The sequence below is a fragment of the Diadema setosum genome, chromosome 2 (genome assembly GCF_964275005.1).
Source record: "Diadema setosum chromosome 2, eeDiaSeto1, whole genome shotgun sequence".
In the NCBI taxonomy this organism is placed as follows: Eukaryota; Metazoa; Echinodermata; class Echinoidea; order Diadematoida; family Diadematidae; genus Diadema; species Diadema setosum.
In genome coordinates, this window is record NC_092686.1 from 12,463,468 (window position 1) to 12,487,415 (window position 23,948).

General features: G+C 39.6%; 1 protein-coding gene across 1 annotated transcript in view; it reads right to left on the bottom strand.

The window, feature by feature from the left end:
- LOC140238370 (leucine-rich repeat serine/threonine-protein kinase 2-like) overlaps window positions 1–23,948 on the bottom strand; it is a 59,084-nt gene that overhangs the window by 7,481 nt on the left and 27,655 nt on the right. The window contains exons 3-19 of the mRNA XM_072318309.1: window positions 17,475–17,534; window positions 14,307–14,534; window positions 13,676–13,825; window positions 12,931–13,097; window positions 11,903–11,975; window positions 11,234–11,350; window positions 10,335–10,576; window positions 9,576–9,686; window positions 8,736–8,875; window positions 6,612–6,760; window positions 5,995–6,115; window positions 5,484–5,595; window positions 4,973–5,047; window positions 3,802–3,912; window positions 3,183–3,278; window positions 1,164–1,309; window positions 500–608 (exon numbers count right to left, since the gene is read on the bottom strand). Coding sequence (XP_072174410.1) covers window positions 500–608; window positions 1,164–1,309; window positions 3,183–3,278; window positions 3,802–3,912; window positions 4,973–5,047; window positions 5,484–5,595; window positions 5,995–6,115; window positions 6,612–6,760; window positions 8,736–8,875; window positions 9,576–9,686; window positions 10,335–10,576; window positions 11,234–11,350; window positions 11,903–11,975; window positions 12,931–13,097; window positions 13,676–13,825; window positions 14,307–14,534; window positions 17,475–17,534 — 2,207 coding nt within the window. The remainder of the gene's footprint in view (window positions 1–499; window positions 609–1,163; window positions 1,310–3,182; window positions 3,279–3,801; window positions 3,913–4,972; window positions 5,048–5,483; window positions 5,596–5,994; window positions 6,116–6,611; window positions 6,761–8,735; window positions 8,876–9,575; window positions 9,687–10,334; window positions 10,577–11,233; window positions 11,351–11,902; window positions 11,976–12,930; window positions 13,098–13,675; window positions 13,826–14,306; window positions 14,535–17,474; window positions 17,535–23,948) is intronic.

Consider the following 23,948-nt stretch of genomic DNA (forward strand, 5'->3'; position numbering starts at 1 on the left):
ACAGTCACCCTGTTGGATGTAGCCTATGATCTAGGCAGAGGATGCAGCTACATTGTATGTCTTTATTGTCACATGTCTGATGCGGTGAGACTATTGTCTTTGCTACGCGTCTTATGTGGTGAGACTATGAACAGTGGATGCGCGCAAATCATCCACCACCTATATCCACTGGTAGTCTTTTTTTATTACTCATTTTGAATAGGTGGCAGTTTTGTACAAAAACTGCCGCCAATTCAAAATCAATAACGAGAAAACAACAAATGAAGCAAGACAAGTGGATATAGGCAGTGGATGTTTTCACTGTTCATAGTCTCGCCGCATTGGACTTACTGCTTAGCAAAGACAATAGTCTGGCCGCATCAGACATTTAGCATAACAGCAAAGATAATCGTTGCATCCTAAGCCTCGATTATAGTCTACACTTGAATGTCGGATGTGACATGGTCAAAAGAAAGGAACATTTACATTCAGTAGGTCACACACAGGTGGTATTACTTACCAGAAAGAGCGCCCTCCCCGTCAGAAAGCAAGGATGCGTGCTGTAGAAGTCTTCCTGACCTGCAAAGTCCCAGGTACTCAGGACAAAATCTTTCTTCCTTATCTGAATTCTGTTGGAAGAAACAAGGTGCAAACTGCTCTGTATCTGTCACAATTTTGGTGTGGTTTTTTTCTCTCACTGCAAAGAGCTTGTAAAGGTAGTGAGCATAAAACCTCTTTGGTTTTTGGTGACCTGTGATCCTCATCATATTTTGCTTTACACAATGATGCTTGAAAAATTAGTTTGCAATCATGACAAAAGAATGTGCCATGAATAGCACAGTGTAGTTGAACATGAGTAAGCACTTTAACTTAGTATGCAAAAAGGGGGAGAAATTTACGTTTGATTGGTTGTACACGTAGCTAATAACTCGTTTTTTTTCTCTTCAATCTATTTTTCCATTTTTTAATAACTGTATGATCTTCATCTTTCTAGAATCTGCTGTCAAAATTTGTGATATCACAGTGAAATCAGATATGTACTGTATGCCCTTTATCATTCAAGAATCAGATATCAAAACTTTGGGTGACCACTCTGAGATCAGATATACAAAATATGTACAGGTGTACGACCCTTTTCATCCCCAAATCAGATGTCATATTTGAGTGACAGTTGTGAGACTCACGTCCACTCCTTGACCACCACACCTGCTGTGGCCACGTTTTCAGCCTTCTTGTCATACTTCTGCCCCTGAAGTCGGGCCAGGAGGGTGGACTTGCCACGCCCGCCGTACCCAACCACCATCAGCTTCATCCTGTTGTATGCTTCAGCCTGCAACAGAGAGACAAGAGACCCGCGGGTCTAGCGCTCACCTGAGTATCGCAAGTTCACCTTTCACGCAGTCACTAATCTAAATTATTCACAGCTCTACTAAAATTTGACCAGGCTTCTCAAGTAGAAGATGAAAATGTACAATAAGGGCCGAAATTTTTAAAGATTCCTTCATTTGGGGGGATTGGGGGCCCCCTGGGGCCCTCTGGGTGGGGCATGGTGCCCATTTTGATAAATTGAGATCCTGACCCCCTAGGGATGCTACCTGCCAAGTTTGACGAAAATCCATCATGAGGTTTTCAGGAAGAAGATGAAAATGTACAATTCAGGCCCCCATTTGGACCTTCCCAACCCCCCCCCCCCCTGCCCCCAAGAGGGGCACCCCTGGATTTGCTATGAACAAACTTGAAACTACAGTCATTAATGTACTCACTCATAGTATTATCTTAGCTCTATAACTTCTGATTCTAGAGAAGATTTTTAAAGATTCCTTCATTTTGGGGGGTTTGGCCCCGCTGAGGCCCCTGGGTGGGGCATGGTGCCCATTTTAACAAATTGAGATCCTAACCCCCTAGGGATACTACCTGCCAAGTTTGGTGAAAATTGGTCATGGGGTTCTCAAGAAGAAGATGAAAATGTATAATTTAGGCCCCATTAGGACCCCTCCCCACCCCCCTCCCCTGGGTCCCAAGGGGGGCACCCCTGATTCTGCCATGAACAAACTTGAAACTACAGTCATCAATGTACTAACTCATAGTATTAACTTAGCTCTATCACTTCTGGTTCTAGAGAAGAAGATTTTTACAGATTCCTTAATTTTGGGGGGTTTGGGCCCCCCTGGGGGCCCCCTGGGTGGGGCATGGTGCCCATTTTAACAAATTGAGTTCCTAACCCCCTAGGGATGCTACCTGCCAAGTTTGATGAAAATCGGTCTTGGGGTTTTCAAGAAGAAGATAAAAATGTAAAAGTTTACGCACGACGGACGACGCACGACGGACGACGGACGACGCACGACGGACGACGCACGACGCACGACGCACGACGGACGCCGGACGAAGGGCGATCGCAATAGCTCACTTGAGCCTTTGGCTCAGGTGAGCTAAAAATGGAAGACAAAAAGTGATCCTCAATCTCAGCTGTTTCTCATGATAAACAGTGGATATGCTTGAAAAATTAATTAGGCATGGGGGGGGGGGTCATCTCATCAAGCAACTTTGCATTTTGTGACAGCCCATCTGACAACTTTTAGTTTTATTCTCCTACAAGAGAAAATGCAGTTACATGTACTTTCCACAATGTCATACATGTAACATAAATGTAATATGTTCTTTACATAATGTGCTTAGACTACTGTAAAAGTGGATATTTTCACGTGACAAGTTTCTAAGGCTCAGCTGGGTAAGAGGAGTTTTGCATGTTTTTAATTTCGTGGAATCAAGACATCAACTACTGGAACATATGGCAAGCAAAAATATTTGCATGCTTTTATTTTTGCACTAGTTTCTGGTCGCACAAAATGCACGAAAATTTCAACACCGTGAAAATTTCCACTTTTATAGTAATAATTTACCATTGACATGTACAAACAATACTTTCATGTATGCTTTTGAATGGATCACTGTAAACTTCATTTATGTACTATGCACTATTGTTATGTATTTTTGCTCTTAATGATTACTGCACTTCATGTGAAAGCACAATGCATTGAAGGTTCAAATCCTTAATACACATAATAAATAAAACGAAACTGTGTAAACAAACATAAAATAATATTGGTATTATCAATTTTTGAAGTATTTTCATTGGAAATAAACACATCATTGCATTTAGACAATATTATCATGCTACCAGTATGCCTAAAATGTGGACTCACCCTCTTGAATTTCTGATTCAGGAATCCAATGATGTCTTTGGTCCTACCCCTCAGGATGGCTGGATCCAAGTCCAGCTTCAGGCCATCCAAGGGGAACTGGGATTCGAAGGACAACATCTCATTATGTACATGTATTTTGTGACAAAGACTTGTTATGTTTGTATTAAATTCATAGTACATCTGGGACTTTGAGTCAAGGTCAAGCTTTATGATAGTCTAGGAGGAACTGTGTAAGAAATCAGAAATGGCTTCATGATGAAATTAAAGACATGCAGTTTAAAACTCTTGAGAAGGTTTACTGGATTACAAATGAGATTCAAACAGCAGAAGCAGTGACAAATGCATGCACAAATGCTTGATACACCACAACATTTATCTATTTATTCATGGAACACAGAAATCTATTAACAGCTATATGTAAATACAAATTACTTCAACAAACATCTGAGCACTGAGCATTTGCATTTGTTTCAATAGCAACTTTATCCTGCCATCGCATAGAACAATTAGTAAATGACTTTTGAAATAAGTGCAATGACCAGTCGGGAACCATTCCAAAATACATATGTAGCCAAAGGAGGTTTGGATGATACTGTAATCCTTTAGAAAGTAGCCATACCTCCCAGAGTTTGTTGAGCTGTCCAAGTTCGTCTGGGATTGTCGTGATGGATTTGTTGTGACTCAAATCAAGGGAAGCTAGCAAGGTCAGCTGTCCGAGCTCCTTGGGGATCTGGAATTTTGGACAGTCGGCAAACAAAGAAGAGTATTGAGGTGTAAATAATGTCTGATTAGGTACTAGCTGTAAAGATATGATTTGAATTACTGCAAAAGTACTTTGGGGAAATTTTTGTGCAACCAGAAACTAGTGAAATATAACAGCAAACAAAAATGTTTGCTTGTTACACACCTTGTACAGTATGTGCCACTGTGTGATGTGTTGATACTGCGGAATCAAAAAACATGCAAAATTCACCTAACTTCACAGAGTGCAAACAATTACTCAGGCAAAAATATCCACCTTTACAGTAACCAGAGACAGTTTTGAAATAACTGTACATTGTATATTTGGGCAAAACAGAAATGCTTAGCAGATTGTAAGATATCCAGTACCATCAGCATAACCTGTACAAGCCAGAACATCACTATGCTTTATGTACTGTCATTGTTAACATCATCACCTTAAAGAATCTAAAAACTCTGCACAACCTGCTCTGCTGAATGGACAAATGAGGCATTCAATCTCATAGGGTACTTGGTTGCAATATTGAGTGATTTAATGGATGCAACATGGATACAGCAAGCTTTTCTAAGAGGGCATGACGTCTTTAAGCCATCGAAGACGAGTCCCGAGTACATACTTGTGCAGGTGTCTATGGGAAATGTGTGTTGTCATAAAATCAGCCCGTCCTCAATGGGCTTCTGATGATGGAAAATTCTGAGAGGGAAAATTAAAATGATTTTGCAGCTTTTAACAGAAATCAAACTTCTCCCTTCCCTCCAGAATGCTGGCAGGTTGGCAAAATGAACAGTTCTCACCGACTGCCAGGCAGAGTTTATGAGCAACTTGGTCATCAGCAAAAAGAACAAAATGACTTCACTACTAAAATTTCCACTTGCAATAAACAGAAATGCTGTAAACAGCAGACTGGCACCATCCTCTATTGTAACTCATTAATCACTTTAAAACCTTAACATATAATCCAAGATTAACATATAATCCAAGACAGTTTTGGAAGTTGAAAAAACAAAACAAAAAAACCCAACAATACAGGCATGAGTGTCTGCCGTACCTTGGTCAGCTTGTTATGACTCAGGATCAGGCGCTCCAGCTTCAGCCAGTTGTGGAGATTGTCACCAATCAGCAGCTTTGGAAAGAGCAATTCATTTCAATTAAATTAAATTAAATTAAATTAAATTAAATTAAATTAAATTAAATTAAATTAAACTAAATCAAATTAAATTAAGTTAATTAAATTAAGTTAATTAAATTGAATTAAATTAAATTAATTAAATTCATTTCAATTCAATCCAATTTTTATTTCCAATGTCACATGAATGATTTCAAATACAAATATTTCAAGAAATCAAAGTAATACAAAATATATGGAGAAACATTTGAAAATGGAAAAGCAAAAATAAGCACGTGCATAACATAACGTATATTAATCTATTTGAATAAGATCATTGTTATTGGAAGAGAGAGACCCACATAAAAGACAAGCTCGTAGAGATGTGGGCCACTCAATTAATTCGCTATACAAAGCAAAACGGTATGATAATGGAGCACACAGAAGCACTTACCCTCTTGATTCTGTTCTTCGACAAAATGATCTCTCGTAGGTTTTGACTCTTCCATTCTCGTGGGAGGGGAACTTCGATGATCCCATTTTCACTCAGGTCAATACTTCTCAATCTACATGAATAATTATAGTAAAAGTAAAGACATGAGAAGATGTACATTCGTATTTATGTCACAACAGTACGCGCAAAACACAAGTTAGCATCATAGATGTTTCAGTACTTGACTCTTTTGTGGATAGTTCTTTACAGGTGTCACCATAATGTTCAATTCTTCTGCAATATGAAAAAAGTCATTTATATTATAGTATAAACTGCAATACAAAAATATGTGTTCTGTACAACTTAGGCACATTGATAATGTTATTCTATGATCTTATGCAATGTTACAGTTCCATATGTACTCATTCAGTAAAGAATATTACCATATCTGTCGAGGAAAGTCAATTTAATTCTGAGCAGATTTCAGCATTTCAACTAAATTTAATTCAACTCAAAATATTGAATGACTCACAGAGGGAGCTGCAGCACAAATCTGGGCAGGTAAGGGTGATCAGGGAGCCCAAGCTGGTTGTTGGCTAACTTCAGCACACTCAGCTTTGTCAGAGTGCTGTCTAATTTATCCGGCAAGGACTCTGAAGATAGGAGACAAAAATCACACCAATGTGGCTTCAACCATAAAAGGACAACATGACAAGATATCCGTGTAACATGAATAAGGAGAAGTAAACATTTAGTAAACTGAAATGCAAATGACAAGCCAGTCGAAATTTGAAAAAAAAAATCTAATTTGATAATAAAGGTAATACAATGTACATGTATGTGTTCAGAATCTGTTGATTTTCTTTCCTTTCATTTGCAAGGGATAATTTGTCACTATCATTTTCTTGTCACAATGCAATGACTACTTGGTAAATAATGAGGAAGAATTATCTTAACACTTCAAGATTTCTCATTTCCACATTCAACAAATTCACATCTTATTTTGATCATGAAGGGGATGAAACTCACAGATACGGAGTATCAAATCAATTAAGGCTTCAATTACAACTCTATAGCTATCTAAAGGTCACACACTGCAGAATGCTACATAAATCTATGCATAGAACACAAACGTTTAGTCCCACTCACTGATTTGGTTGTGGGCAGCATAGAGGTGCTCTAGGGACCCACAGCCATGGAGGAAGACTGGCTCAATGGTGGACAGCCGGTTGTGGGACAGGTCCAGGTGTCGCAGCTTCTGCAGATTCAGTGGTTTCTTGGGCGTGTCCAGCTTGTTGCTACAACAAACATCACAACTCACTTGTCACAGAGGAGTCTTGGACATAAAACCACGACCAAAGCATGATATTCATGTACCATTAATAACTAAAAAGCGATAATACACCCTTGCAGTAAGCAACCTTAATGCTCAGCAACCTTTTTTTTTCTGTTTTATTGGGGACTTTGGTGGTTTTTTGTTCTAAGCTTAACCCGTTGAGGATGGACTGATTTTGCTATAACATGCATTTCCCATAGACACCTGCCCGAGTATTCTCGGGACTCATCTTCAACGGGTTAACGATGTTCTGAAAGGACTTATAAAATAAAACTGTAATTGCAAGTTTTTCACGCTGCTCAACATTTATGCTTTCAGATGCAAGGATATTTGTATGGACACATGCATGGGATATCTGAAACCCAAGTTTTAATCAAATCTACTTTCAAAGATTTCATTTTCTCAATCCTCTTCATAATTCTAGTTACATAAGAGGCAAGCAACCCCGCTCCCCCCCCCCCTCAAAAAAAAAAAAAAAAAAAGCAATGTATAATACAATTTTGGGTAAAGAAATCAAAGGAAGAAGAAATATAGGCGGGGGCGGACATCCGGGCATTTTCAACATGGAGCCCTAGTAACCGACCCGGCCGATGAAAACAAATGCGTAGCGACCGTACCTTAGTGCAGCGCTCAGCAATGCATCGCACGCACGGTACATAAAATGCATAATGCACTGCACTGAATGAACGCTATACGCTAGTGTGCTATTATCGGTTATTTTTGCACAGCTTTCTGACATTTTTACTGCAGATTCGTACATCACTTCATCGTTTGTTTCACATCCTCACAATGCCTCGAAGTTGTGTTGTGTTTGGCTGCCATAATCATAGTCTAATGTTGGACAAAAAATGATCTTTCTTTGAACTTCCAAAACGTGATCGCAGTCCAGAAAGAAGGAACCGGTGGTTAGCTGCTATCAGCCGGGAGAATGAAGACGGATCCCACTGGAGTCCAGTGAAGTCAAGGACGATATGCTCTGAATTCAAATTACTGGAAGCAAATGATAACCGACTACTAACCAGGTGTACTCGTTAGGTACATGTACACATCGACGAACTGAATGTCTGGCCACGACGTAGGGTCATTGATCCACGAGTCTGCGGGTACACGGTAGCCCGACCAGACGCTGTTAATACGCTACGCGAATACGTACGTACAGCGGCGACTGGGCTGTGTATAGTTAGGTACACGGTAAGGACAAACTGCAAGGCCGATGGAGGACAGTTTAGTCTCGTATCTCTCCTTTGCTTCCCGTGAAAGTTTATCACAGTAATTGAAAGATATCTAAGTTATAATCTATGAAAGCATATTTTAACTGAAACAATGAACTAGATTCAGCGGTAAATAAAAGTGAAATGAACAGCATTAAACGCGACAGTAGTAACAAAGCGTGAACTGACAGCTCCACTGTAGATCCACGTAAACTCCGTTTATGTGTGCTAATGAACGGTCCCATATATTGCAATTCGCGTATTGTATGACGGCATTGCATGCTCTGTTGCACGCTCGTTTGATGGCTATTGTTTTCATCGCACTAAGGGCAGCGAGTTTGTCGCTATGCGGAAGTGACGTCACTCCGCCCCCGCCTATTGTAGATAGCCAGTGAAGGTCTCAACATCTCCGACTTACGGCAGAAAAAGGGTGAATTGTAAGTCTTGTTTTCCATCACTCCCCTTGCAGTATAGGCTATCATGAAATGTGTGCATTTCTGTTCAACCAGAAATAGATTATATCAGCCGTTCTGCAAAGAGTGGCCACAAGTCAAAAAGCACAAGTGGTGTAAGTGTCCCTCAACGCATCTTGGTAAACAATGGAAGTTCCCTTTAGTTACATGTATCACATTGCTACTAAACCACCTCAAGAGTGTGGAGAAACAGAAGACAAGTCTAATGTTCCGGCAAGTAGAGTAAATAGAGAAGAATGATGATGTAACTCACTTGGCGAGAGATAATTTCTGGAGGGAGGGAATGAACATGCTGAGCCAGGATGGTATCCGACAGATGTTGTTGAAGGACAGGTCAAGCTCGGTCAGTTTGAAGGCCGTGCCCTCCGGCCGGGTCTTGTCCAGGTCCTTGATCTTCAGGCAAGAGGAGGAGATTTGGAGATTGAATAGACTCTCATCGCCATGGAAACATCACACAGATATGTGACATGTTTGCAGGAGTTTTGGTATCAATTTGTGCATAAAGAATTGAAACATCATTCCATGAATTGTGATATAAATTCACTGAAATGTGTCAATAAATCAACTAACTAATCAAGACAGTCATATGATAATCATCATCTGCAACCTACTTTCATGCTTGCATTAACATCAAACATGAGAATATCTTAAAATTCTTAAAATGCCATCATTGCTGTATAACAGCATCAAATACACACATACTACAGACGTTAGGCTTCTACCAACGATTAAATAATGAGCAATTTGTGGGAAGGCATTCACCCACTCTGGTGGACTATCTGAAGTCAAGTGACCACCGCTTCTCCTTGCGTCTCCCAATCACCGGACCAAAGATCTGTGACAGGAGTTCAAGGATTGGATAAAAGCTTGCCCACAAATTGCAAAAGGCTGGTAGAAGCCTAACTTCGCTGATATGATCATCCCTAAATGATGAAAGTCTTCTCTATTACGCATAAACTGCCCAGCAATATCTTGTTCTTATACAAGTTTGTACATGCAAAGTAAAGTATAAGGAGCAGATCTTCAAGGTGTCATGTTATTGGGCAAAGGAAGGCCATGGTGGACTTTCAATGGGGCCTCAAGGAAGCCTCACCTGGTTGTGAGCCAGATCCAGGGACTGAAGCTTGCTGAGGCTGAAGAGATGGGTGGGAAGCTCCGAGAGGCCGTTGCTACGGAGATTCAGCTCAGTGAGCGCTGGCATGTACTGGGAGACATTAGAGTGGGAGATGGTAAAATGCTGATAAAGTAAACATACAATGGTAGCAGTTCAGCAGAATATCAATGACAGAAATTTAAGGGGCTGTGAAGGTTTATTTGCAGGAAAACTTGGTTTCTACAGTCAGTGGCAGATTTCTCAGTCTTTTCCATCACCACTGCAGATTATTTTTGCGTGGTAACGCACAAGTTCTAAAAGCAGAATATATATCCTCCTAGGCAGCAAATACTTATCAATAATGCTGATGGACAAATTTTACCAATACAACAAATCAGACTGAATTCAAGCAAAGCAAGTAAATGGTTATATTCAGGGAATATTGACTCGGTGTGACTTGGTGTTTTCAATATACGAATTTACAAAAAGCTCAACAGATCATATTTCTGGCATTTAAGATGAAAGAAGAAATGACTATCTAAAAATTGTGGGCTTTTAAAGGTACTATTTACCTTTGGGAACAGTGATTTAAAGAATTGTCAAGATATGACATTTAATGCATGTGTGTTGCAAATTCAAGCAAATCTGCCGTCTTCTGCCAACTCATGTAGAAGTAGTCACACTCTCCAAATCCTAGCCACAATGTTGAAAACACTATGATGATATGCACAGACTACAATGAGCAGCCAAAAAACTCACATCAGTCAGTCCCTTGGGAAACTCAGTGAGGCCGTTATCGCTGAGGTCCAGCTTTTCCAGGAAGCGGAACTCGCGGAGGAGCTTGTACTCCGCCCTGGCCAGTGGGGTCAGGTCCGAGATGTTGTTGGCCGAGAGGTCGACGTACTTGATGCAGGCATCGGGGACCTCGGGGACGTCGTTCATGGTTCCGGGCGAGGTCAGTGACCTCCGTTTGCTTCTCAGAGGAGCATTGCGGTACATGCCTGCAAATATAGCATGAAATGAATGATAAAAATCAGGTACACTTCTAAAGTGCTGTTACGTATCCGCTGAAAACAATAACACTTCTCTCCTCAGTGTGTTCACATAGCCAAAGAAAGGTGAAATTAGAGAAAAAAAGATATGTGAAAAAGGTTCCGTCATTGATAAAGAATACGTCTATTTTAAAAAGGTCCCAGGTTATCTTTCATTCATTCATTTATTTCCATATCAAAACATAACATCTACAAATATCATAACACAATTGCCTTGGTACATTTATACATTTTGAATGGAGGGATCATAGAAAGCACACACGAGGCTTGTTGGAAATGATCCCCTACAAACAATTATCATTACATTTCAACTAAACAATTATACAAATTCAATTGATAAAACAAAAGTTTCTGAAAACAGATGAATCATATAGAGGGACTTCTTAAAACTTTGTGTATTTGCATGAAGGAACTTTGTTAGGACACAATTCCTGGGGGGGGGGGGGTAATGACAAATGACAAATGGACCTACATGTATGTGTTTGAAATGGCTCAAACAAGGGCTTGTAGAGAGGGATGAATTCGATTAGTGCCCTTCTGGTTCTCCACCGGGCAATCTATGAAATAAATTGAGAGTGACGAAATTTAAGACAAGAATGGACTTACGACGAGGGAAAGGACCGCCCACTTGCGGGACGACATCTGGCACATTGGACGTCATGCCAATGTCAGAGAAATCGTCTGCCGTGCTACTGTCACTCATGCTCGTACAGGTATCCACACCTTGAAGTAAGAAGGGATGAAAAACAATGACAACAAACTCATAAACTATCATATCTACAGTTGTACCACTCTAAAAGCATATACTATCATAGACCATCTTACCATATACTATGTATTAAATGTAATACTATCATATAGAGAGTACCAGACCAAAGTCATATACTCTCATAAGACATAAGATGATCATATTACTTGTACCATCATTTACTCTGCACAGAGCGTATATGTACATGTACATGTTGTATATAAAAGTATATGAATTGTGTAAGTGTAACCAAATCATACGAGCATATACAGTACATTGTATCCCATGTCAAATCATATATCATTAAATCATATTCTCTCATATACCGTGTCGCAACTTGTAAAATTATGATATATGCCAGCTAAATATTTGACATCTAGATACAGCACATGCTGGGATTAAGTCATTCAGACAACTCAAATTGGGATTTAAGGCTGGAATAAAGTTAACTCTCTTCCAATAACATGATCCATTAGAACGGTACTGATGGGTACTATAAGGACTCATCCTCTCAACAGATTCCATACCTCTGAGCAGGGAGGAGTACTTGGCTGGGGGAATCCCTGACAAACGTCTCTCTTCTACACTATTGCCATCAAGCTAAAGAGAGAGAGAGAGGGGGGGGGGGGGAAACATAAATATAAACAATCTAAATGACCTTGAAAAAAAGGAAACTCCGTGTGAAGACTACCTAAAGACGAGTTCTGCACATCTAGAACACATCTCAGAAATGATACATGTATATGCCAGTTCACAGTTACAATCTGAGCGTAAGTACAGTTGTAGATTAAGACCATTGCAGAACTTCTCTTGAAATTGACTTGTAACTGAGAAAATAAAAAAATGGGATAGGTCTTCATAAAATCTACAGTGTGTGTAGTAATTAAATTGATCATGCATGAACTTGCAATGGTGCATATTGGAAAGTACAGCTGAATGAGCATTCTTTTTGAACAAATCAACAAAAGACATTCATGCAGCACCTACAACTGTACAATATGCAAAAAAATCACTTTCTGCTTTGCTGTTTTCAACTGCTCTTCTAAAAAAAAGATTTATCTATGTTTTGGAAAGCCTGGTTCAGAGGTTATTACAGACCATTGCTAACTGCATGGCTGATCATGATGCTGCCACAGAGTGAATGTGGTAGGGCCTAAAGAGTGGCATAGAGTATAAACGGTCCACTACACATTCAAACTCTCTTACAATGTACATTCACAATTTTTTTCTAAGTAAACAAGACAATTACTAATCATCAAGTAAAGCAGTATTACTGCCATACAATATCACTGTGGAACTGTCCTTTGATATTGTGCTAAATGCGATTAAAACAAAATTATATCATTCCATTATTATGTACACAATTTTATGTACTCAGATTATCATGGGACAGTAACCAAAATTTTTGTCGCAAATACAGCTAATATTTGTCAGAACAACACATAATAAGGTACGGACACAAAGCATAAGTTGTGCACCTAGTCCAATACATAGAAAATTGTGTCAGTAGCAAGAAGACTCACACACAAATACAAATTGTAGGTAAAGCACGAACCTGTAATGACACACTGTCATCAGCCAGGTACACACTGGAGGATTCGGAAGTATTTGTTGCCGTACTGACATTACTCAGTCTCTTGGAGAGGATCTTATGTTTGTCCATAGGAGGGTCTTGCAGGGGAAACAGTGACATCTCCGATTCCGACAGCTCACTACAAACATCTACAAGCAGCAAGATGAGCAGAAAATTAAGGGATATATACACTCTGCTTTTTATTAGGTGCTCAGTCTCGCTTAGGACTACTGAAGTATCACATCGACTGGGATGGGCAGTCAGACTGCATGATTCTAATCTTTTGTGTATGTGTTATCCCGTGGCTAAAAAGCCCATCTGAAATAACTACTGTAAATATTTGAACTCCTTCAATTATTCATCCAACCATCCATCCCTTCATTCATTCACTCCTTTCTTTTTCCATGCTTCTATTTGCTTACAACACATCTGCAAATCATGCATCAATTCATTGATTCAGACAGTCATTTAAAAACTGCTTCAAAATCTTAATTCCTCACTGAAAGCAAAAAAAAAATTATACTGACATACCTTGGCAATCATCTCAATCAACATGACAATACCAGCATAGCCATAATGATATTTGTAATGTTACAGTGATTGGGCCCTAGTACGAGATTAAAGAAATGAACCAACAGTCTCTGGCACATAGTGATCTCCTACAGCTTCAATGCACGCCACACCCAGTACCCATAAAGCAATGGGTCATACAAAATGCAATCTTCACCTGACTCCAGAGTCATGAGCCACCTGGGGTCGTCTGGAAGGAGTGGCAGCTGGGCGCTGCTTAGCGACCTCTTGCGTAGCGGGCGGGACTCCCGGGGAGAGTTTCCTACATCCGAGTTGTGTCGACGCCGAGGCGTGACCGGTGACATGTCTGGTGGGTCAGAAGAATGCTGTGTCACTGGAGCATAATCCAGTAGCACTAAGTACAATTGTACTTAACATGTGCAGCTCATTCTCCCCATCATATGGATCATGTGGACATGCATTATGGGCATTATTACACATGACAGTCAACTTGTGTTTCGAAATGATTGAACTTTGAAATATATTCAATGTGTGAATAAGGTACTCCAGGTCCTCAAAAACATCTATAATTATCCATACTGTAAGTTGGTAGAATCATTAGCTAATTTTTGAATGAAGAACATATACTACAATACAATCGATTCTCAATGCACTCTTTTGATAAGGCTAGTTCTTACAAAATTTCTGAAAATTAATTTTTTTTAAAAGACAATCGAAAGAAGATGCCCTTTCTTACATGACTAATTGTGTTTCTTGAAAAGCTGCCCTTGCAATAAATCAAAATAATGTTAACAAATGCTAAAGTAGACCACAGGTTTACTTCTGACCTGGTTCATCCCTGGACTCTACGAGGGATGATACGGAGGCGGACCTCCGGCTGGCAGGGATGAGGGCAGTGAATGCCACCTGGTTCCCCGTTGCCATGGCATCATCATCTTCATCACTGACAGCTGCCGTGGCCCCAACGGGGATTGATGGGGGTGGCTGGGTAACGGGGATTGGGGTGGAGCTGCCCCGTGGGGTCAGTGTGTCGGTACTTCCGCCAATGTCACTTTCTGTGTGGGCGAAAGTGAAGTGCTGCATCATCAGGCAAAACATCCAAGAAATCTTGAGCTCCATGATTGCATATATTTTGAAGAATAGTTTGGCAAAGTCCAAACACATACAGTAAAAGACAGGCGTATACTGTACAGCCAGTTGTTGGTAGAATGAATATGAAGGGCTTAAAGGCACAATCACACATACAATGTACATTGTACAGCATGCACTTTCTACAGCCACTACCAACATTTACAAACAGTAGAATACGCAATGCACCAAACAGCGGATGCAAGCTTACACCATCACACTTTCATTTCACATCATTGCAGAATGAAGGTAAATGTACATTTTGCTATGTGTTTACACACACAAACACACCGTATGTGCTCATCAACAAAAATGAAAAAGCAAAAAAAAAAAACAACAACAACAACACACAAACAAACTATGAACAACGAAATACTGGAAACACAGGCTCTGCATGATACAGTCAGATGTACACTTATGTTGCCCATAGAGTGCATGTGATATGAATCTACCTACACTTATGAAGCAGAAATAATGGAAAATAAGCAAATAATGTCAATTCATTTTTCAACTGAACTTGTGGAAGAAGTATAAACCATGTAGAGTTCTTTGATGCTACTAAGATCATTAAAATCTACATCTTACACTTCATTAATTCGAGAGGAGTGAACCACAGATGAAATGATAAAAGTTTTTCATATGCTCAGACATAAAATTTGGATTTCTACCAATAGCTCTGATGCCTTTGGTAGGACAACAAATGTTCCTCATCAGCAAAACCTTTCTCTGAGAATTTTCTTGGCAAAGTTATATCACTAATGCTTTGTAAAGCATGAAATTTTCCTTGTGAGAGCAAGCCATTGATAGAATAACTTTTAAACTCTGTCATATAACTGAAATAAACCTCAAAAGTTATGAAACTTACAAATGATGAGTGACAAACCTGACTGAAATGTAAAAGTATCAAGTTCAACATGCAATTATTAAAATGCAGCATAGATGAATATATCTGGTGGGTAAATACATGTCACTTTCTTTCTTCAGAATTAGAAAACAGGTTTTGCCATAAGGATCCAAAAATGTAGAACTTATCCCCTTGAACTATTTTGTTTCCACAAACTAAAGATCATTATATTATCACTATTCATGAAGTCACCATCACATCACTGTGGCTACGAGAGTTGGAAGGAATGAAGAGAAGCGCAGGAGATAAACTCTAACAATCCCTTGGACACAACATGATTTGTCCACAGTTTTCACTGAGCACTTTTAATCTAGAACCAAAGTTATAAAAATACTAGAAATGTCGCTTTGGCGACTGGTATGCCTCCGCCATAATGCATGATTTTTCCCAATAGGTCTAGATAGTACATGTGGACAATGTGTGATTACATTTTCACAAAATTGGCAAAATATTGAAATGACAAGTTTGTCACAAATGTGTTGAATGTTCACCTTCCTTGACCTAGGTTTAATTGGATGAATAGGAGAGCATGTATCTAGGGATTTAAGGACTTTAACTTGACTTTGACCCATTCATACATTTAGGCATTGAGTAATTTTCAAGGTACAGGTGTGGAGAAAAAGTGCAATTTCTGAATTGAATAGTAAATTGTTACCATTTTCATCTGGCCCTTGACCCTAAAATTCATAAGATAATCACTTTCAGGTAGAACATGCATAATATGTACTAAGTTTCAAGATAACTTGAGCCACTTCCGAGATATGGAGGAAAAAGTTAGTTCAGCACTTTCACTTGATCTTTGACCTTTTGACCTTTGAGGCAAAAAAAGAAGAAAAAAAAACTTTCCAGAGAGTTTCTGTTAGGTTACACACGCATACACCAAGTGTAAAAAAAAATAACCTTGCTGGCATTGCATAAATATGAGGGTAATAGTAAAATTTTGAAGTCTTGCACTTGACCTTTGACCCCTGACCTTTGACCCCATGAACCCTACATTCTCTAGATAATCACTTCCAGTCAGTACATGTATATACTATGTTCCATGAAGATACCTTGAACAATTTTCCAAGGTACTGAGGAAAAAAAGAAGTTTTAATATTTTTACTTGACCTTTTGACCTTTGACCTCATGACCCAAACTTTCACCACAGAATCTTAATTGGGTAATACATGTATACACTAAGTTTCAAGAAAATATCTTCAGGCATTCAATAGATATGGTGGAAATAGTGAAATTTTATGTATTTGACCCTGACCTTTTCAACTTTGACCTCATGACCCAAACTTTCACCAGAGAATCTTAATTGGGTAATACATGTATACACTAAGTTTCAAAAAAATCTCTTCAGGCATTCAATAGATATGGTGGAAATAGTGACATTTTATGTATTTGACCCTGACCTTTTGACCTTTGACCTCATGACCCAAACTTTCACCAGAGAATCTTAATTGGGTAATACATGTATACAATAAGTTTCAAGAAAATATCTTCAGGCATTCAATAGATATGGTGGAAATAGTGAAATTTTATGTATTTGACCGTGACCTTTTGACCTTTGACCTTGAGCATGTGCACCCAAAAGTTGATAGGCACAACTTCACCCCCTAATACACATACATGCCAAGTTTCATTAGGATGCCTCAACAGGTTTCGATAGTTACCTTGTCCACAAAATTCATTACGGACGGACGGAAGGACGGACGGACGGAAGGACGGACAGACGGAAGGACGGACGGACGCTACGACGGACGGACGGACAACCCGAAAACATAATGCCTCCGGCACCACTTCGTGGCGGAGGCATAAAAAAAAGAGATGCAGAGTAGTAGAAAAAAATGTCTTATTTTTTTCTTTGTGTGTGTGCGAGAGAGAAAACCCCCCAAAATGAATGAATGATAGACAAGAGCAAAACAATGAAACATCAGAAAGATGACAACAACATGAGCAGGAAAATGAATAATACCTTGGCGGTTGAATGTAAACACTCCTGTAGGGATGGTAACAACTGAACAGTCGGTACTCGCTATTTTCACATTTGTGTGTGTGTGTGTGTTTGACAGCGACAGAAATGGAAGCGGGAAGGAACGGGAACAAGAAATGGGATTAACTAAAGTTGGGTAGGCAAAAAGAAAAAAACAACAACAAAGACTTTCACAAATCCACACAGCTTCTGTGACTCAGCAGACTGGTTTACTGATATTCAAACTTTATGAAAGTCTTTATAATTTTCGTGGGTTGATTCTGACAGCCATACAGCAAGAACTTATGCCAGCATGTCAAATTCCAATAACTGGAATGCTTTTTAGGAACAGCAAAACTGAACGGGTGGTTGCTATTGTACGTCCTTGCGGAAAATAGACAAAAATTTGAATACATCAGTAAACCTGCCTAGTGAATCAGTGTTCTCTTCAACTTGCACTGTATGCTCTGATACTTTAATTTGCTTTTAATACAGAAATATTTCACTATGCTGCTGTAAATAATGATGCAAACATTTTGTCACAATCAACACAACAACAGAAAGAAGACACAGCAACATAAAACAATTGACATGTTATGCATGTCTGAAATACAATGTAACTAGAATCTTCAAATATGAATAATTGGAAATATATTTATGATGCCCGCCAACTTTGCTTTGTCAAGAAAACTTTGTGGCACCATTTTCTACCCATTCTTTACCTGCTGAAGACTAGTCCCACATACAAATTGTATACTTGGGCAGGTGTCTATGGGAAATGCATGTTGTAGCAAAATCAGCCCATTCTCATCAACGGGTTAATAGAGAGGAGTGAATTTGCAATATCTACAAGCAAATGACTCTAGAAAACATGATTTTTCTGTAGCTTTCTAGGCTTCAGCCCATTTTTTTTTTTTTTTTGGGGGGGGGGGGTTGGGTATGGAGACACAAATTACTTTGTGCATCTTTTGCTAATACAAAATGTGAGATATATGTCACACATTGCTTGTAAAATCTGACTGTCCCCACTTGCATATTACAGTGTCTAATGACGACACATTTACATGCTAATCAGAAAAGTCTCAATTAGAACAGTTGAATGGACTTTAAAACAACAATGAAATATCACAGGAGAGGTATAGTTGCTTTATCTTTTAGGAACATATTGTCATATTTATCACCATTTCTATATAGACAAAACAATGGGAATAGCCGTGAGTTCACAACATCACTACCCCATTTTATTTGCAAATAATGTATACATTGTGTACATTGTAACTGACTGAAAACATCTTATACTTGAACATTCCATAACTTTCTTAAATATTTTACTGATTTTGATGCAACTTTCACTTTATGTCTTTTTCAATTCAGTCAACTTTGGGGTCGAGGGTGTGGGTGGGTGGGTGGGGAATTTCCCTAAAGAATTTATGGTGTGCACATTACCAATGAGCCACCAGAAGACACTCTTAAGCACTACAGCTGAATAATTTGTTATGACATGCAGGGATAATCATTGTAACCAATGGAAACAGAGTTCACTTTGAAACATTGACTGCAGTGGTAGGAGCTAGGAATGTGAGGGAAAAGAAGACAATATCAAGCGAGACACCGTGTCAACAGATCATGCACACAAGCTATATTCCCCCTTTCACATGGTAGAAAAATCTCTCTTGTAATGCATGATTATAATCTCTATTAAAAGATATTATAATCTCTATGAAAAGAATTATGATATCAAAAGAATCTTGATATTTCATCTGAAAGTGAATTATTCTAGAATCTTGATCAGTAAATTGAGGTTTGGATGTGTTTTCAAATCTTGATTTGCTCCATTCATGGTGCATGCCTCCTGTCTGAATGGTTTGACCTCCAGAACATGATTGAGGGGGCGGAGCTTAGCTCAACCATAAACTTAAAATTACATCTGCCCACAGACTGCGCAAAATGTAATGCCATTTGCCTGCATTGCACTACATGTACAATGTAGCTACATATGTAGCATGCATTTTGCAAGCTTGTTTTACAGCTCAAAAGCTCAAAACCCCAAATTAAGACTATAATTACAATTCATAAACATGATTACAAGAGACATTTTTCTATATTGTCTGAAAGAGCTCTATTCAGATTATCTTTTATATTCCGAGTGTCTGAAAAATCAGTAACTCAAAACATGATTACAATTATAACTAATAAATACAATTACAAGAAAGACAGTCACTTTAAATCGTCTGAAAGAGCTCAGAGAGATATGGATGAATGCAAGCATCCTTTCCACACAGACTACCTAATTTCACAAACAAGCATCATTAATGCCACGCTGTCACTCTGTTTAGTATTTCATGCTGCATGGATGCATACAATATACAATAAATTGCCATGAGGATCTTAATCTACACTCGTGCCAGTGGTAAATACTGTATCATGCAATCAATCACAAAGTGTAATACTGCTTCAAGATGTGTGCACAGCAGCAAACTCAAACATGCATGATGTTGCATGGTATGGTGCAAGTTGTGCTACACTCTAACAGCATGCTGAAAGGATGAGAATATGCTAGATGATCAAGTGATTCTGATGCATGCAAATGAAAGATAATAAAAGCAAGTGATGAGCGGGGGTAAGACTTTGGTGTAAATAGCACTAAATATCATATTTCAAAAATAGATACTGAAATGATATGAGAGTACCATCATATCAGTATATTTGAGAGTAAATTATCAATTTTCGCATGTAGTGTTGATTTCTGAATGAAATGGTAGTATCTTGGTTTTTGATTCTCAGTGACTATTGCACCAAGAAAAGAAGACAGAAGAAAAGAAGATTATGCTCAGCACACCACCAGGTTTTTTATTACCTCGTCTGAGAAGACCAAGATATTTGGAGCTGTCCGGACTGAGGAAAGCTGTGTTTACATCTATATCACTTGCTGGGGGGTAGACATATAGTCACAGCATGGTTTCAGTCAAAACATGCGATTCTTACTAAACATGTATTGCAATACTCAGTAATCTTTCCAGTAACACAGGCAGAGCTACACCAGTATGCTGCCATGCACATGTGTGGGCCCAATTAAAATGTATGAAATATTAAACTTTCAACTTTTATTCCCACCCCAAGTAGTTGAACACTATCCTTAGCACTAATCAATTGCATTCAATTGTACTACTGAATAATTTGTAAGCCAAGGAAAATGCCATGTAAGGTTGACATTACAGTCACTACATATATACCCCTCTTTGACAGAACATTAAAAGAAGTACAAGAAAAAAGTGTTTTTTCTTTCACCCAATAGACTGAATATATTCTGAAGAAAAAGTGAACATCCTATTAAAACAGGAAGAAATCAAAATTGGAATTGGGCAATTGAAAAAAGAAGAAATGTGCCTGGTTAGTACTATTACAACATTTACTAACAACCCGTTCTATTTAAGAAATAGACTTTCTACTTTAGTCTAAAAAATTAGACTGATTTTGCTAAAAATAGGTGCTCAAAAAATGGGAAAATGAGTCTACAAATGATCGAAATTTTAAATCTTAATCTGAAATTGTGGTGCAAGGTTCGGCATAAACAAAATGGAATTAACAAATCTATCCTTCATTTCTTTCAGAATTGCATCAGTCATAGCTGGATATGTCAATGTTGGTCTTCTGCCAAACTGCTGAGCTGTCAAGGTTCGGCTTTTGACGAACCTGCCAAGCTGGCAAGGTTCGGCTCTAGACAAACCTGCCGAGCTGCAAAGGTTCGGCTGTTGACGAACCTGCCGAGCTGGCAAGGTTCGGCTTTTGACGAACCTGCCGAGCTGCCAGGGTTCGGCTTTTGACGAACCTGCCGAGTTGCCCAGGTTCGGCTTTTGACGAACCTGCCGAGCTGCCCAGGTTCGGCTTTTGACGAACCTGCCGAGCTGCCCAGGTTCGACTTTTTACGAACCTGCCGAGCTGCCCAGGTTTGGCTTTTGACGAACCTGCCGAGCTGCCCAGGTTCGGCTTTTGACGAACCTGCCGAGCTGCCCAGGTTCGGCTTTTGACGAACCTGCCGAGCTGCCCAGGTTTGGCTTTTGACGAACCTGCCAGTGGCTGCACAGGTTCGGCTTTTGACGAACCTGCGGAGTTGCACAGCTTTTGACGAACCTTCCGAGCTGTCAGGGTTCAGCTTTCGACGAACCTTCCAAGCTGCCAAGGCTCGGCTTTTGATGAACCTGCGAAGCTGCCAAGGTTCGGCTTTTGACGAACCTGCCGAGCTGCCCAGGTTCGGCTTTTGACGAACCTGCCAAGCTGCCAAGGTTCGGCTTTTGGCAAACCTGCCGAGCTGCCCAGGGTTCGGCTTTTGACGAACCTGCCGAGCTGCCCAGGTTCGGCTTTTGACGAACCTGCCGAGCTGCCCAGGTTCGGCTTTTGACGAACCTGCCGAGCTGCCCAGATTCGACTTTTGACGAATTTGCCAGTGGCTGCACAGGTTTGGCTTTTGACGAACCTGCGGAGTTGCACAGCTTTTGACGAACCTTCCGAGCTGTCAGGGTTCAGCTTTCGACGAACCTGCCAAGCTGCCAAGGCTCGGCTTTTGACGAACCTGCCAAGCTGCCAAGGTTCGGCTTTTGACGAACCTGCCGAGCTGACAAGGTTCAGCTTTTGACGAACCTGCCGAGGTGGCAAAGTTTGGCTTTTGACGAACCTGCCGAGCTGGCAAGGTTTGACTTTTGACGAACCTGCCGAGCTGCCCAGGTTCGGCTTTTGACGAACCTGCCGAGCTGCCCAGGTTCAGCTTTTGACGAACCTGCTAGCTCCCAAGGTTCGGCTTTTGACGAACCTGCTGAGTTGGCAAGGTTCGGCTTTTGATGAACCTGCTGAGTTGGCAAGGTTCGGCTTTTGACGAACCTGCCAAGCTGGCAAGGTTCAGCTTTTGACAAACCTGCTGAGCTGCCAAGGTTCGGCTTTTGACGAACCTGCCGAGCTGCCCTGGGTTCAGCTTTTGATGAATGTGCTGAGCTGCTCAGGTTCGGCTTTTGACAAACCTGCCTAGTTGCACAGGTTTGGATTTTGCTGAACCTTCCCAGCTTTGTGTGAGAAGTGTCGTCAGCAAAGAAAATGAAACAAAGATTATTGCGAAGAATTGTAATGTAGTTTGCAAAAAAGTAGTAATAGGTGTTCAGACATTTCAACGTGGGATATGCTACACTTTTAACTGTTTGAAAGGAATCCTTAGTTTACCAATATAGAAAAATATATGAAATTGCATGTAATTGAATAGTTTTCAAATCAGAGAAGAGCCATGCCTGTGATACATATACTATACTCACTTCATTTATGAATTAAATTTGTATGATCAATTGTATTAAAAGACTACTTAATTCAGCAAGGAATAGGCCAACTACATGCTCTATATTTCGATGTCTTTCAGAAATGGTCTTGATTAATTGCTGAGAAAAAAAAAATGTTATTGATGGAGACATAATTAGGGCTCATAATATTGTCTTTCACACACAGACACAGTCTACATGGCTGTATTAAGCATGCAGTGTAACTGAAGCTTCTAATATGTGGAGCAACATACACTAAATAGATAGACTTTGCAAATTTACTGTGTCAAGTGATAGGCACACTTCAATTGATTTCCAGTACAAAAAGAGTACTGAAAAAAAAATGAATGCATGATTGTTAAGAAAAGAAGAGCCTTGAACTGTATTTTTTCGTTTTGAGTTTGTTTAAAGTGGCCTCAGAAAGTGATGAAGTTATTCTTTGTGGATAACATTTCTCAACACTGAAACAGAAAAAGGTACTCAAAAGTTTTTAAACAAGTTAGGATAATTAACTCTTGCTTCCAGGTCGATATGCAGGGTCAAAAATTAACTGTGGTCCAGTAGCCTGGTTTTAGGTTGATTAATTGTGGACCATCAATTTAAAAGAAAAAAGTTATCTGTTGTCCCCAAAGCAGGCAACTATCGTAGAAAATAGAGTGTTTTGTTGGTCTTATTTTGCGCCAGTACTAATTTCCTTTTTTGGCCACCAAAATCTCAGGCTGAACATCTTAGACACCTGTTACACACAAACACACAAACACACACACAAACAAAAACACAAACAACAACAAAAAACACACAAACACACAAACACACAAAACATTGCGATTTTAATTTTGGGCTGCCCCCCCCCCCCCCAAAAAAAAAAAAACAAAAAAACCAAAACAAAACAAAACAAAACAAAACAAAACAAAACAAATATTATTGAGTACATCTGGTTCAAATGTATTTAGAGCACCAGTTCAACCCCCCCCCCCCCCAAAAAAAAAGGGGGGGGGGGGCAGAAAAATATACAAAAGGATACTTCTTTCCCTGGTGCAGCTCGGCAGGCCAGTAAAATGTATTTATACACATATGAAAATATGGGGCTGAGTGCAGTAATTTAGGCAAGCCTTGAGCCGACGAGATTCTACTTACAGAGTATCTAGCTACCTAAACATATTATGTGACAAACAGTTTA